General features: G+C 38.3%; 1 protein-coding gene across 1 annotated transcript in view; it reads right to left on the bottom strand.

The window, feature by feature from the left end:
- LOC115606394 (mucin-5AC-like) overlaps positions 1-4258 on the bottom strand; it is a 50792-nt gene extending 46534 nt beyond the window's left edge. The window contains exons 1-2 of the mRNA XM_030482236.1: positions 4186-4258; positions 463-522 (exon numbers count right to left, since the gene is read on the bottom strand). Of these exons, the coding sequence (XP_030338096.1) occupies positions 463-522; positions 4186-4258 (133 nt within the window). The remainder of the gene's footprint in view (positions 1-462; positions 523-4185) is intronic.
- Between the last annotated feature and the right edge of the window lie 12805 nt (positions 4259-17063).

Raw genomic sequence — 17063 nt, 5'->3', positions numbered from 1 at the left:
CCTTTAGAAATGACCACAAATCTGTTGTACAGGATGATCACAAATCATTACATGGTACAAATCAATGCCATCTTGATTTATCAACATCAGCTGCTGACTTTACAGTTTGCCAAAGTGATCTCATTTCCTTGTTTATATGGAACCAAACACCGTGCTTGTATATTCCACTTTGGTATTATGTATATATATTCATGCACATATGCATACAGCCTCTACAAACACACATCTGTTTTCTTAGTTACCTATTAGTACACAAATATAACTACTCTGTGTGATTAATATTTGGTATCTATTATCTAGTATAGTATCAAATATACTATTCTTATAGAGAGAGGGGCTTGTTAATACACATCTATCTTTATTTGACATTACTGGCAATATGTAAGGAGTTTTTTTAGGCATTTTCATTATTTAGCAGACATGTGGGAAATGAATACAAATATACAGTATAAATGAACATACTGTTTTGTTTCTGCTGAATAACCTCCAACACTGTTTCCTGCTGGATTTCAGTGTTGGCTCCTGTGAATAAATCGTAAAAAGCATATTAAATACAATGTCCTATATCTGAACTTTTAAATCAAAGCTTTTAGATATGATCAAAGGACTCAGATGTAGCTATATAAGACAAAGGGAAGAGTCCTTTATCACACCAGAAAGAAAGAAACAGCCCCCCCCCCCCAAAAGGTAAAATGTAATAATAGAAAGAGAATTTCTATTACAAATACAGTTCTAAATTCAAATAAGATTTCATTTTTATCTGCTTTCTTTGTTCTAATGACTGGATCACAGCCCTTCACTGCTGCACTAAATCTCATTAATAGGTGAAACAATTACAGGAAGAATTCACAAAATGTAAGGGTCGTGCAATAGCTAGGTAATAATACGAAAAGGCACAGAACTGGTTAAAAGAAACAAGGGACTTGGGGCTTGATCTGATAATGGCTGCAGACACTTATATGCCAGTTTCTTTCATGCCTAAGCATAGGGGCTTGTCTTCAGGAGCAAATCTAAAGCCTCAGTGAGGGATCTAGATTTGCCTTTCAGCTGTATGCAAGAAGGCACCTCTGAATGATAATACAAGGGCCCATAGCCTGAGCAGTAACCCAGGAGAAGGAACTAAAAGAACCAGGTTTCTTGTTCTACCCCTCTTCTCACTCTGAAATGGTTCAAACTCACATCTTCTTTGCAGAAAACCTTAAGCATCATATTGTAAGCCTATTTGACCAGGGGTTCTTGCTACACCACCTGAAGCTGAGACACTGTGCTGAAAACAGTGGGACAGAGGAGTAAAATACAGGCCATGGTCATGTGACCACATGATTAGGACACTCAACTGCATCAAAACTTTCCTAGTCTTGTGCCTTGCTTCAAGGATTATTTTTGTACCTCCAGTTAAATGGTTACTGGATCAACTATATGAACTGTCTTCCAGATGAGGTCTCGTCTCTATCATGACTCCATACATTTTTAATTCCTTTGCATGCATCGCCCAGCAATACCATGCCAGTGGAGGTATTGGCAAGGACTTTTGAGAGATGAAGGATTTCGACCTGAAAACTTGATGCCTAGAAAAAGACTGACCCTGAGCTTCTAGGTTAATGCTCTAAGCTCTTGTCTTTTATCAGTAAATATAAGTAAAAAATTCCTATAAAAGAAAAATAGGTACAACTTTATTTTGTGAAGGATTGAATCCTGTCAGCATGTGATAACTGTGCTTGGAACATGTTGAATAACATGTACCTGTAACCTGCCAAGTCTAAATCCTCAGAAGATTTAGCTGATGAAATTACTAATATCTGAATCCTCATCAGGATTATGTGAATGAGCAGTCTAGGTGTCTAGAGAATTTCTCTTTAAAAGAGGGACTGCCTCTGTAATTAAATCCTCAGTTAAGCCCCCTTTTTCCTTATACAGTAGGTGGGAAGAGTTCACTGGCTCAGAACTGGATCCATAACACCCATCTCACTGGACAGAGAGCCACGTTGGTGGAGTAAAGAGAAATGCTGAAGTCAGGGGTGTGCCATAAACCTCAGTCACCTTTGGTGCTTATATTCCTTTCTGACCATTTCCTCCACTTAGGAAACTCAGCCCAGATAGCTCCATGAAAGCTGGACAACTACCTTTGCCTTAAAAACAATTGGACCGGGGGCACCTTTTTTCTTGTAATTATTTTTCTGATGTAACTCCTGACCGTTCCCACCATGTAAGCAGATTGAGTACCTGATCCCAGAGCAGCATCACCATATCTGGAAGTTGCTGCAGTGTCTGCAGTTTCTTTCAGACCTAAGCTTTTAATTCTTTTCTCACTTAACTTTTTGAGTGACCTCTAGTGATGTATAAATAAGTAACTTAGGACAGAGTTTAACCAAATTTTTGATTTCCTGTTAGTGTTAGTGTTTCAGTATCACAGATAATGTCATTAGGTAAATGCATTCATATCATTATAATTCATCTGGTGAGAAAAATTGGTACTGATCAGGTGAGACAAATGCCTCTAAGTTTTAATAATAGACCAGAATTTGCTCTAACCCAACACATCTATTGGAATCTCAGCTGGCATAGAATCATAGAATGTTTGTTTATTCTAGTATGAGAACCTTTCTAACAGAGCAGAATAGTATATACATGTATTTTGGTCTGTTAATTTTTCTCAAGGAAACAGCAGGGGCTTTTATTTACTTAGCAAATACATCATTCCCAAGGAAATTCTAGCTACATTGGTTTATTTAGCAATTGCACAATGCCACATTGTTGACCATTATAAGAAGAAATGTCTCGCAGTTTAAGAATAGTCAAGATAATTTACTAATTGATAATTTGGAAACTGACCTAATTATTAAGAATATTTCTGGATGCATCTTACTAAGTCATATCCAGCTGCCAATCCACATATGCGATTATCGTTACAATCAATTTATTGAAGTTTGTATTTGACCCAAAATATAGTCAGGCACGGGATGTATGTGGAGATAGTGTGGGATTGGGCCGATATTTTTCAGCCACTTGGGGCATTTGAAAATATTTTCCACAGAGTGTGATTCAAATAAAGTGGAGTTTGCTGGACGCTGTCTAACCACTACTCTTTTTCCAAAGCAGTTTATCAGGTTAGCATTGCACAGTACAAATAACTTTCTTGTTCAATGAATGGCTGAAGATGCTTTTGACTGACATCATATAATGTAAGCTTGTACTCTAAGTGACTATTGTATTTTGTCCTTAAATCAACTTGTCAGTATTTTAGTGTTTATTTCACAAACTATAAAGTAGCCTAAAAGTATATTCACACTTGTTAATGTTTTGAAAATGATATGCAAGATAAATTTACATAGGCAATCAGAAGATATAAAAACGTTTGCAACAGGGCAGTAATTACTATACATGAATGGGACTGACCTACCAAGCTTGTACTCATGCAAGTAATTTCAATTTGAGTGGTCCCATTGACTTAATAGGGCTACTTATATTAAAAATACTGCCAAGACCAGCCCTGATAGGTATTATATTGACAGGAGGAAAAAACCCCATGCAAAATGATGGATTGCATATGCCAAATCTCCCAGTCCTGTTCACACCCAACATCAGTATTTTATATATTTTGCATAGGGTATTATCAGTGCAGAATTAGTTACTGAAAATCACTGCCACATGAATATGCCTTTCTAGTCTCTTTTTCAAAAGAAATTGCAAGAAATCTAGAGGAATCTGATATTGGCTCCTGGTAGGTGACAAGATGCTGGAAAAGATTGACCAGTGTTCTGATCTAGCAACTGGAAATTGTAGTGGTTTAAATTTCATAAAAAACATAATCAACCCTAATGCAAAATGCAACAGAGATAAAATACTTCTGTAAGGCATAAGTGGTACTGAAAAACTGACATTTTAAGACATGATTAATGGTTCTTTTTGGTTTTCGTCTTCAAGGATGCCTTTGAAATGTAGTTATATGCAGTAGTGCAAGGCAATCTTAAATTATTTTTAAAATACTAAATTAAATCAGTCCAGTTAACAGATAGACATTAAATATTTAATGAAAATTAAAAAAAACCCCTCAAAACCAAAGAAATCTTGTTTAAATGCAACCATCTGTTAAGTGAAATAATGAGTATAGTTGTTTAAAATATATTACTAGATCTAAACAGAGTATTTTTTTTCTTTTCCCAATAAAAGAGGGTAACTTCTTACCTATCTGATGGATACAGCAAACTGCTAACAGGAAAGCCCATTCTGGCACCCATATCCCCCTGCCAGACCCCATCTTGCGTGGAGTCTGGCACAAGTATGTCAGGTCTAAAGTTGGTCAGGAGGAGTAGTTCAACTGTGCTCTGTCACTCTTATATAGTAGGTGACTTTGGCTTCAGTCCCAGATTGATTCAGAGACTCTAGAAAGGTGGAGTTTGGGGGATTTTAGCAAATGAACAGGTAAATAGAGGATGCTCTTCCTTTCTCAGAAACTGGCCAATGGTATTTGCATTTCGGGAGGAGTATATAGATATACGTACATGTATTTTGTTAAGGTTCAGTCTAATAAAGAAACATAACATGCAAATACAATACAACTCCTCCTCCACAAATAACAGGTCCTGGAACAAATTGAATATGGCGTTGCTTTACAGATGCAATGTCAGATGTCATGCAAGTAACTATTCTAAGTCATTCAAAACTGTAACTGGTGCCAGGCAGCTCCTTAGCAAAACCCCCTGCTAATTTCTGAAGTACAAAGAGGTGTGGAGTATTTCATATGTAAGAACCCACCATTAGGTTGCCTCTTGGGGCAGCTAATCTTCTTGTAGAAAGAACAGACTAATAACCTTGGAGTCCTGCACTATCAGATGGTCACACTGAGTGTATGCCATGGAAACACTTCTGTGTGGCGCTGAGAAGCATTAGGCACTTATCTGAGGAACATAAAGCTAGCTTCTCATAGACTGTATCCTGTATTTTATTAGGGATGGGGTTAAACCTTGAAATCTACTTTTAAATTCTCTGTATAATCTGATTTTGCCTTCTCATAGAAAATGTCAGGATGAATTTCAGACAGATGGACAGCCAGACACCAGCTTTGTAGGAGAAAATGAATGTTAGATTGACTATGGCCTGTGACTGTGATACATCGTGTCAGTATCATTCCTGTGTAATTCCATTCACATCCATGGAGTTATGAGGACTACAAATTAGAGAAACAAGCAAGGAATTGGGCCTACAAGGCTTGCCAGTATATGTTTAATGTTTTTTTTTTTTTGAACGTTGGCTTTCTCCAGTTCTCCTGGATTATAATTTCAAAAACTAGAATGAATATATACTTCAATAAACACAGTCAGTATTTCTTTTTTCTTTTTTAGCTTGGCATCAGAGATAGGTAGTATGAATTGCTCTGGACAGATTTCTGTCTCTTTCCAAGGTCAGTGGACCTTTAGTATGGTAAAAGATGAACAAAAACGTTCACAGTCCAGCACTTGCTATACACATAACATTTGTCCTCAGTTCATTTTTATCTTCAGCCAAGAATGAAGGTAGCTGATGGATCCAAATATCTTCATCATAGGAAAGGGAATGAGAGTTGGTGTTCAGTGGGAGATGTAGCAAGAGGCATCTGGCAGCTATATACAAAAAAGATGTATACTAGGATTTTTAGGGATGCAGAAAGGACTTTATTTGTGTAAAACGGGACAGTATGAACTTCTGCATGCCTGGTAAGATTCAGTTCAGCGGTGTCTGCTCATGTTTGTCATTTCTGCTGAAACAAGGGAAGGAGACAAGGTGGGGAAGCTGTCCTAGTTGTAAAATGTGATCACGGCTGGATGGCTGATTACCTTGGGTTCTTATCAGAATCCTACCCTGCAATTATAAATTTACTTTTTTTTTTTCCCCCATAAAAGAATGGGAGAATATAATACAATATTCAATTCAGGTGTTACTGAACTGAATGGTGTAATTTTTTTTTCCAATTTATTTCAGTTCCACTTTTGTTTAGCACTAAGTATATTAGTGCTCATTCATTTACTATTATAAAATAAACAAAAAAGAGTTTGTTTATGAAGTGTGATTTGGATTTGATTTCTGGACTAAAATCAGTGGTAGCTTACTATGGCAAAGTTGGGGTAACTTAAGCCAACATACTGGCCTTCTATGGCATGAAACACGTTCCCTGTCAAAATATCCAGGATGTTTAATGAAGTTACATCTTCATAATCAGTAGTAAGCTGTTTACACACCCTAGATCTGTATCTTCATGCTTCAGCAGACCAGGAGAAAAGAAAAGACTGCATTTCCTGCCCATAGAACGTTGTTTAATTCTGTGCCAGTACTCATAATGAATATGAATTCATCTGTACATAGTGAAGGCAAATGATAGCTTGTTTACATGATGAGTTAGCTGTACTAAATAAATATACGATAGTCTTACTTAAGCAATTAAACAAGCCACCCAACAAACTAGGCTTTCAGCAACTAATGTGCATATGCCTTCAACCATGGGCTACATGTGATGGTCAGAAGTAGCACAGCTTTCTTCCCTTCTCAGTTACACCCACCTCTGCATAAAGGCAGTATCAGAATACCAGGATCTTCTTGTGTTACTTTAAAATATTTGGAGAAAGTTTCTGGTTTCCCATTGGGTATACTAGAGCAAGGGACTACTGATAAAGGGAGGAGTTTTCTGAGGGGGCATTTAGTGCTTTTAATACTCATCTGGTGAAGGTGAGGAGGGTGCATGTACCTGGGATGACTAGGTGTGTCACTGGGGTCAAGGCTGTTTTTTCCCTTGCCCTGTCTCTCTTACTGGAGTTGTTGCTAAGCAGAGTGCTAATATAAAACAATTTTTTCTTCTTCTAAGACAGTTTTTAGTTTTCACTCATTATAATTCCTTGTGACTAAAACAACGCATGTCAACCTTCAATATGCTACTTCACTAAACATTTACCAGTGCACAGTATTATATAGCTGTTGTAAAGGTTGTCCTGGTTCGAAAGATATTGGTCAGATATTTTTTTCAAAAGTTTGCAAAGTCTGGAGTTGTTACGATTGCTGCTGCTTAGACTGAAATCTTTGATTTTCAGGGAGTAGTGACATTCAAATGGCATTCCAATGTTCAGCTTATCCAACCATACAGCATCTCTTTCTACCACATGGAGTGAGTGAAATTGGTAATAACAAAACATGTACAGAAGAAATTCAGGTCACTCTGTTAGGTGGCTTATGTGACATTTAGAAACTTATCAGGCTATGAGATTTTACTGGTTGCTGGAGGAACTGCATCTGTAAATGAGAATATCACAAAACCCAGAAGGATTTAAGTAAATACGTTTGTTGGTCACACAGGTGGTTGCTCCAAGTGGTTCTTGTAGGTTGAAAAATAGAAGTTGGAGGACTTCTGAATTTCCCAGATGATGCAGTGAAAAGAGCCTACCTACGTAAGTAGGGAGGAACAAGCTCTCCTCTTCAGTTGTATGAGGGGAAAGAAACTGCAGAAGCAAGTTTTGAAGTATTTTAATAACAGAAACTCAAGCAGTTGTCTTCATTGTTAATGTAAACAAGGAATCTATTAAGGGACCACAGTTTGAGTATTGCCTGGCACTAGAACAAAGTGGTTTTGTTTTCAGGAGGGAATGTTTACAGAGGTGTTGAAAGCTTTTCATTTCTTTCCTGCGTTTTCGTCTGTTTTTCTCAGTTGTAATGTGTGTGAATCCCAGAAGCTTATCTTGACATCTCAGCATCAAATAATCTGGAAATTAATTTAGGATAAATCTGTAGAGTTGATACAGACCAGCTTATTTTATAGGTGGGAGGTTATTGAAAATTAATCACAACAGCCAAGTATTTGTCTGACAAATACCCTTCTGGCTCTTACACTGATCATGTACCAAGTACCAAAAATCTGTTCCAGTGGATTGGTCACTAGAAGCACCTCTTGTAACACTAAAACTAATATATGTGTCATTTGACCCATAATTCTGACAATGGATATAATCTCTCTAATTAATGCAAAGTAATGACAGTCTGCAATTAACGTAAACTAAGTTGGCATTAACTTAAGCAGAGAATCCGGCACACCCTTTCCTCCTATCTCTGTGGAGGTTTAGTTGCTCTCCTTGGCTTGTCCTGCTCATGCTTTTCTCACCTTTCTCCCATAGTCTCAACTGTTCTTTCCTTCCACCAGTCTACAGGTGACTCAGCAGGGGTTTGCTTACCAGCCCTACCCAGGGATTCATGTTCACTCTCCACCCTTTTTTTAATGTCCTTTTAACTTTCCCTAACAAATATGTGCACTGCCACTGTGGAAGAAAATGGTGGACATACTCTGGCCATAGGTTCCTTTCCCGGATTCTTGGAGTAGATGGTGCAGTCTGTTTTCTGTTTAGTGTAACATGTCATACTACGTAAGAAGTCTCAGAGAGGTTTTTCCATGGAAAACAAACCCACACACAGACTCACCATGAAAAGCGTGTGGAGAGAGCGAATAGTAGATGAGCTCTGTATTGAATATGATTGTTACTGCTTTTTAATTTGTTACAGTAACTTTAAAACTGGTTATGCAAGGTACTAGGAAATGTGGAAGAAAACTCTGGCTGTGGAGTTTTTACAGGGCTGGTTCATAGACAAGTCAAATGACATCTGTGTATTATATCAAAGGATGGGAAGAGGGGTGGTGGTTAATGAGGTTGTATCAGATAGTGTGTTACCTTAGCATGATGTAAATGATATGGGATTAGTGGTGGAGAATGTGCTGATTTTGGCTGGGATAGAGTTAATTTTCTTCATAGTAGGCAGTATGTGGCGATGTTTTGGTTTTGTGCTGAAAATAGTGTTGATAATACAGGGATGTTTTAGTTATTGCAGAGCAGTGCTCACACAGAGTCAAGGCTTTTCTGCTCCTCACACCACCTCACCAGCGAGGAGGCTGGGAGTGTACAAGGAGTTAGGAGGCGACCCCAACTCACCAAAGGGGTATTCCAGACCATATGGTGTCATGCCTAGCAATAACTCTAGGGGAAGAAGAAGGAACAGGGGAACGTTCGGAGTGATGGTGTTTGTCTTCCCAAGTAATGATTATGCATGCTGGAGCCCTGATTTCCCGGGGATGGCTGAACACCTGCCTGCCAATGGGAAGTGGTGAATGAATTCCTTGCTTTGCTTCACTTGTGCATGTGGTTTTTGCTTTACCTATTGAACTGTCTTTATCTCAATCCAGGAGTTTTCTCACTTTATCCTTCCAATTCTCTTCCCCATCCTATCAGGGGGGTTGATTGGCTGTGTGGGCCTTAGTTGCTGGCTGGGGTTAAACCACAACAGCAGTACTGACTGAGTTTAGAGGCTCAGCTGAACTGCCTAAGGAGTCAATCTTATCATTCCTTATCTCCTTGTATGCCCTATTCTTCAGATTAATGGAAGTTACCTGGCATCCATCCTGGGCAGACAAACAACAATGCAACAATACAGTTTTCAGTTCAACCCACCTAAAGGAGAGCTGCTGACACTTCTTTTTCCCCTTCACCAGTGACACATGTCCACTCCCTCCCTTGCTCCAGCCTTGGCACTCTTATGACCCTCACAGTGAATCAGGTCAGTGAATGACCTGGCTCCAAATTCTCACTGCCTTTCTGTGCAAGATCATGTGCACCCATCATGAGTTTAATTATTTTCTAGTTTTGACAATTATATAAATCAAACATGTTTTTGTGGTTTATGATCTATTGTTTCTCCAAATTCTTGAAATTATTTTTTCTCCGAATTCTAGATAATATACTTGCCACTTAAATTTTTTGGAGGGAGATTCTAGGACTTCGTACAAGCTCTCTTTTCTTCTTGTAGCACATCTAAGTGCTGCAGAAACACCTGCAGTATTTAAGACTTTTTCCCTTCCCACTATTTCTTTTCCAGTCTTTCTTTTCCTTACTCATTCCTATTTCAAGTTCAGTGCTCCTCTTTAATGGTTAAAAATCACCATGAGGTTGTTAAATGCACTTCTATTTGCTCAGGGACAGGGAATCAGTGTTCTAGTTTAATTCCTTTTTCTATATATAGTCATCTTTCATAAAATGCTTCATAAAAGTATGATTTTCTGAATTCCTAAGCATTGTCCTATACATAAGACATAAGGACTGATATATCCATGGCTGTGAGCCATGTAGCTGTGGCTATATTACCCTGTTACAATGCTCTGTGTATGTTACCTGTCAAAATACCAGTAAGGACTAGACATTTGAAACACTGTCCAGCCCGGTGGTGAGTACAGCACCAGCATATCACTGAATATATTCTGCAGCCAGCTAACAGAATAAGAAAGGTAAAGAATGGATGTGAATTTGGTGTTATTTCTCTTGTCCCATTCTAATCAGACAAAGAAGCTGGGCAGGAATATGGTAAGCAAGCTTCTGCTTTCCACAGACTGCACATTATCTTGTATTTCAAAACAAAGCAAAAATTATGGGACAGCAAAAGGGTGCCTGCAACTGCAGGCATAGGGAAAGCAGCTGAGCTGAGTTTCAAACCACTTACTACTCATTCAAAATACTTAGGAAACAAAACCTGAGTATGTCTGCTTATGTCTGAGTATGAACATGGATAGAACATGATTCACAGTAAGAACCTTGAGGTATATTGCAAGAAATGTTACTAGAGAAGATATAAAAATAAATTTGCTCGAATTCAGAATCAAAGTAGTGGTGTAATCATTAACAGGAATCTGGTGGAGCTATGGTCTCTTACAAAAGTGGCTATGGCAGTCTTCTGAGAGTCAGGAGTGCTTGGATTTATTTTCAACTTCGTAATTTCTTCTCAGAATGCCAATGTGCAAAATTCTTCTCTGTGTCTGATTTCCCTTCTATCTTTTGCCTGGCTAAAATAATTTTATTATAAATGTCTCAAGAAGGAACTAACAAATTCTACATTTACATACTGTTATGATAGAAACTTGGTACTGGATGCCACTGGAGTAAAAATCTCTAATTATTGAAAATTGCTAATTGAAAATGCTAACCCTTTTCCCCAGATTTTGGTGTGCAGAGGGTAGGAATTGCCTCTTCCACCTGCAATGACTTTGTTATATGTTGGCACTAGGAAAAATTTAAAGTCTTCTTCAGGTTGTCCTAATCTGAGCAAAGTAACTAGTCCTCTCTTGTTGCACTCATGGAAGCAATGTTTCACCTCCTACTTTGACTGTGTTGAGCAATGCTAAGATGAAGCTGTGTCTTTCCATACATGGAGACATATTCAGTGCCTTATGTCTATCCTTTGTGGATCACATCAGTATCGCAGAAGCCCTGAGTTTGGTACGGTGGTTCTATGACATTGTAAATGATAATTTCAAAGTAACGTTTAAAGTTTCTTGCCCCAGACTTGCCAACTGAAGGACTTTTTAGGCACTTTTAATTTATTTGAGAGAAAAGTTTCCTTTTTTTTCTGCTCTCTTTCAAGTCGATAGGAGCTTTTCCGTTGTATTCAGTTTGAACGTGTCAACTGTGATGGAATCTTTTGGGACTATTGTATGTAGTAAAATATATTGTTGGATTAATATCAAACTCACCTTAACTGTGAAGGCTAAGGTGGTCTCAACCACAGCACATGTTGTATATACACTCTGGGCAATCCAGTGGGTTTTTCCATTTTGGCTAGTTTGCTCCTAAAAGCAGCAACATCCTATATATATCAAGATCAAGGACAAGTAGGACTTCGGGTAAGAATTTCCACTTTAATCACTCATGAAAGAACTGAACAAGCTCATTCTGTACATCAGAGACATTAGCTGTATCCAAAAAGATATCTGGCTCTAGTACTATTTGCTAGAATATTCGTGGATCAAAACAATATAAAAGTTCTGAATGGAGCAAAACCTTTGGTGTGTTATATTTTGAAACCAAGGAGAATAGAACAGAATGTCAGGAAACTCTGATGGTTGTTCTTTTGGGCGTACCTGTTAATAAGTCACTATTCTAGCTAATATTTGTTCATAAAGAGAAAGGAATATAAGTATATTTATGCATGTAATTTAGTCAATTCTACACCAAAACTTAAATAATTAAATAATGTAAAACTTTAATAATTAAAAAATTATTTTTCTCAGACCATTTTTTATTCAGTGGTCTTTGAATGTTAATGTGGGAAATTTGTTCCTGTGGACTTACAGGCAGGAAGATTATCTGAATTGATTTAGTGAATAACACCTTGGGGAAAGAACTGTATTCAGATGTCTCTTCGGTGGTCCAGAGATCCAGGTAATGAAAATAATGACAAAGATCTATGCAAATTCATATTTTTCTTAATTTATGCTAATTTGTTAAACCATAAGAATTTGAACTTATATTTTAGTTGTTAACCTGAGATATCCTCTATTCTTCACAGTTGGGTAAGAATTTAATATATGTAGAACATTATTCACCTCCTACTGAAATCAATAAAGAGACTTCTATGGAACCTCATACAAATTTTATTAATCCTTTAATAATGTAATTTGATAATGATTGTATCCTTCCATATGCTGGCTTACTAAGTGGGCAATATGCTTCCTATCCCAAGGCAATGTATAATGCAGAATTGTGGATGCTGAATGACTACATGTCTACTGACATGAATTATTATCTTGAACCATCAGTTATACATTAGCTAAAACATGACCGACTCTAGTTTTGATTTGTTCCTGACTCTTTCTTATATCTTTACCATATAGCACTACCAGATATGGTAATACATTTTCCATGCTAAGGCCCTCTTTCCAATTGCTATGTCTTTGTCATGATTTTAATCATTTAGTCGACGTTTACAGACTTTTGATCTACTCATGCCAAGTATTTTTGGAAGGAGGAGGTGGAAATATTTTAATCAGAATGATCCAGCTGTTCAGAATGTTGCGTGATACGTCATGTAACAGATCAATGCATTGTAGCAAGAGAATAAGTTGCGTGATACGTCATGTAACAGATCAATGCATTGTAGCAAAAGGGAATTTGGGGGGATCTTGCTTCTGTTTAAAAAGCATGTCGTGACAACAATGCTTGAAATGCAGAAGACTTCGTTAGAATTTACTGGAATTCAAGTTGTGCATACAACTGCTGATGCTATCCCAGGGTGTTACATTAGTTCAGAAAGATCCCTGTATTTCTGTTGTGTGGTAAAGCATTTAGTGGATGCCAAATCAAACTCTTAACCTTTTTGTAATTCAGCAGAAAAGTAAACTAGATACTAGGAAACAGAATCAAACCTTTCTGACAAATACGTGTTTGCTTTGCTAAGATGTTGGAAGTATTTTCCTGCAACACTAACGTAAAACAAGAACAGTAGGTAAGCTGGTGTTGGTTTTACCTGGATGAGAACTACTTCCACTCTGTTCATTTAGTGTAAGAATGACCACAGTAGATGAGAGGAAATGTCCATCCAATCCAATACCTTGTCTGTGGCAGTGGCCAACATACTATGTTAAGGAAGGAATCCTATACTCCACAAATATGTGGCTCAGGGGATCCTGATGTGATGCTTTTGAGTTCACTATCTGTGTCTTTGTTGTTGTTGTTATTAGGTTAAAAGGGCATATAGATCATGGTTGCAGTCAGTATGGAGAAGCAGCACACTTAAAACAGGACTTAAAGGACCTTGAAAACTGACTAATTCTCTTCATGACTTCCTTTGCAGAAGAGCTGTTGCCAGCAGCTATCTTCCTCTTCACTGCCCCTTTTATTTTTGCTATTTGCTGTTGCTGCGATTGGACTACAAGTGTGACATCTTTCTCTTACAGAAGCCAAAGGGAGGTGGAAAGTGGAGCACTGACCAGGAGAGAGGGGAGAGGAAGAAAGTGGGACTTGAGGTTCATAAAGGGAGAATAGCTAGAAAGAAAGAGGAGACAATGCAGAGATGTGTCAGAGGGATGTGGGTACATATGGATGAGTGAGGAAGCTGAGAGTATCTGTGAGGTAACAAGTGAAAAAATGAATGAGGCAATATAACTATTTGTACCTCCAGATCCTTGAGGTAAACTAAATTAAACACAACTAAAGATACTGGCTGGCCTTTGTGACTGAAAGAGTTCAACAACTTGCTATAAAGAATTCCTTTCTGTACTGTTCTGGGCAAGCCATGGAAAGGACGTCATGCTTCTGAATTTTATTTGTCTTGGAGGTGGTGTGCGGACATCCTTGTATCTCAGAGACTCCTTTAAATGACATTGCGTGCTGAAGTTTAAGAAAAGTTTCTGTCCTTAGCCAGCTGTGATCCCTCCCCTCTGTTTGATGACTACTGTTCACTCCATGAACACTGTGACTACTGTTCTAAAACTAGCAGAGCAGGGGCCACACTGCAACAGAAGTAACTAGCAAAATTCCAGTTTCAGGCAGTTGTCTGTTTCCTTTAAGCTTCATAAATAGCATAGGTAACCCTAGAAGCCTATTGCTGTTCTCACTCTCCTCTTTTCCGTGTCTTTATATTACCTTTTATCTCTAAGAATTCTCACGTTTCATGTTTGTACAGCACAGCAGAGAGTAATTCTATGCCATTCTACTACAAGCACCACCATGGCTTAATCAAATCTAGATAAATAATAATAGGACAAATAATAATAGGACAATGCAAAGAGATGTAAACAAAATGAAACTCTAATCTAGTTTGAAAAGCATGTATGTGTATATTTCAAAGAATTGATTCAGACCATAGTCATATTATAGTGCCTAGCACAGGAAAATCCTGGTCTGTGTATGAGTGGGGTTCTTAGCTGTTAGGGTAATGCTAATGCCAAAGCAAGCATTTAGTTTATTCTGAAATGTGCATGTTCTTAAACTACCTTTCTGAATAAGTGTGTAGAATTAATTGGGTATTAAGTGGAATCTGACTTCACAGACATAAGTAATCTCAGTTGTTCCAACAGCTATTCATGAATTTAGAGTTTCATAAATTCTCAAGAATGTTGCTGAGTTGACAGCTAAGAACCACTGTCCCACAGCCCCAAAATGTAAATGTTCTTAATAAAATATAATCAGAAAACTAGAAAAAAAACCCAGACAGACAGTGGAGCGGGGGGAAATTAAAACTGAGAGAGAGAAGACAGAGTAGGATTGCTCATTCTTTGCTACTTGTTTCCTCCCTTAAAGGAATGTTACTCATGCTGTTGCATGATTTTTACAGAAATATTTCAACTGAAACTCCTAGTCCTTGTTTTGTGTTCCTGTAGCCTTCACATGGCTTCCAGAGTGTCTTGATTATACTTGCATTGATCTTTTCATCAGAGAGTATATTTTTGATGAGGATTTACTTTATCTACCAGCAATTATTTTACAAGGCTCTGATCTGTCAGCATGTGCATTGTGTTAGGGTAGAGCCAAGACCATGCCTTAAGGACATTTTTAGGCACAAGGCTGAAAGTAACACAACTCATCCACAATGGCAGTCTCTGTCTCACTGTTTGCTCTGTGTGGATTCAGTTTGTGTGACGCCTGTTAAATAGCTAAGCCTTTGTCAAAATGAATATGAGATTTATGATCAGGGATAAAATGACAACTACTTTCAACCTTTGCAGAACTCAAGGGCAAAGCAGTTTTTCCAGTTTAGAAGGAGGACTTTGTCTGCTACCAGCAACTAATGATGTCACACACATGGACAGAAAGGGAGGACCCTGAAATGACCTACCATGAAACCAGATTCAGTAGAACAAGCAAAAACCACTGCCCCAAACACACCGATGTTAATACCAGAGGGACCAATCTTTTCTGCTGGGAACAATCCCTCAAGACGCAGGAGACTTGCTGAGGTGTGTTTACAGGTGAAATACTGACTGCTTGTTTAGAATTTGTCTACATAGTTGTTGCATATGTATGTGTCTTAGATGCAATGTAGAGACATGTAGATGTCTACAGTATGCTCTACTTGAAGTGAAAGCCCGATGTTGCACCAATACAGCTAGTGAGAGTGAGTCATAGAATCATAGAATGGTTAGGTTGATGACCTTAAGATCATCTAGTTCCAGCCCCGCTGCCATGGGCAGGGACACCTTCCACTAGACCAGGTCGCTCAAGACCCTGTCCAACTTGGCCTTGAACACTGCCAGGGATGGAGCATTCACAACTTCCCTGGGCAGCCTGTTCCAGTGCCTCACCACCCTCACAGTAAAGAATTTCTTCCTTATATCTAACCTCAATCTCCTCTGTTTTAGTTTGAACCCATTGCCCCTTGTCCTATTGCTACAGTCCCTGATGAAGAATCCCTCTCCAGCATCCTTGTAGGCCCCTTTCAGATACTGGAAGGCTGCTAAGAGGTCTCCATGCAGCCTTCTTTTCTCCAGGCTGAACAGCCTCAATTTTCTCAGCCTGTCTTCATACGGGAGGTGCTCCAGCCCCCTTATCCTCGTGGCCCTCCTCTGGACTTGCTTCAACAATTCCATTAGTAGTACTAATTGTTTAGAGTGTCTATAGTAGAATAGAAGTACATGGAGAAAGCAGGCCTTTAAACATACCATAATGCAGGAATTTTCTTCAAGTGTCAATGATGCAGATGTTTTCCTCAAGCTGACTGTGGGCCAAATTCTGTCCTGAGTGTGAAAATCCAGTCCTCCTGGCTTCAACTGAATGAGCTAGGAGAGCAGGATTTGTCTGGATTTCACCATTTCCTCAGGTAGACTTATTTAAGAAATAACTCTCTGATGGCAAAATATTTGAAGCTGACTGGAAGACTTCTGTGCCAAAAAGCTTGCCTAATTTTTCTAATTATGCCAGCTGAGCCAATAAAACATCTCTACCTATAAACCTCATATTACCTATGACCTTCATTTGAGAGAGAGAAGGATGGATAGATTTCAGAGAAGTAATGGTTCGAGTAGCTCCAGATTGATTAAACTGGAAATAAGAGGAAAAAAATTGGTTGAAATAGCAAACAACAATAGATAACAAATCTGCACTTTCCCTGGAGATCCTTTCCCCTTTGGGATCCTAGGGCATTAACCACAGAAAGTACTCTTAGCATCAGAGTTCATGCATATATCAACACAGATTGCCTAACATAGCTGAAATGTCTGAGTCACATCTTAGATGACACACAGCTTTTTGGGAGAAAGGACCAAAATAATCTGTTGCCTCAAGCAAAACATTCTG

Source organism: Strigops habroptila, chromosome 4, assembly GCF_004027225.2.
Source record: "Strigops habroptila isolate Jane chromosome 4, bStrHab1.2.pri, whole genome shotgun sequence".
Classification (NCBI taxonomy): Eukaryota; Metazoa; Chordata; class Aves; order Psittaciformes; family Psittacidae; genus Strigops; species Strigops habroptila.
Note: the sequence above shows the minus strand (reverse complement) of the source record. Positions and strands in the feature narration are given on the sequence as shown.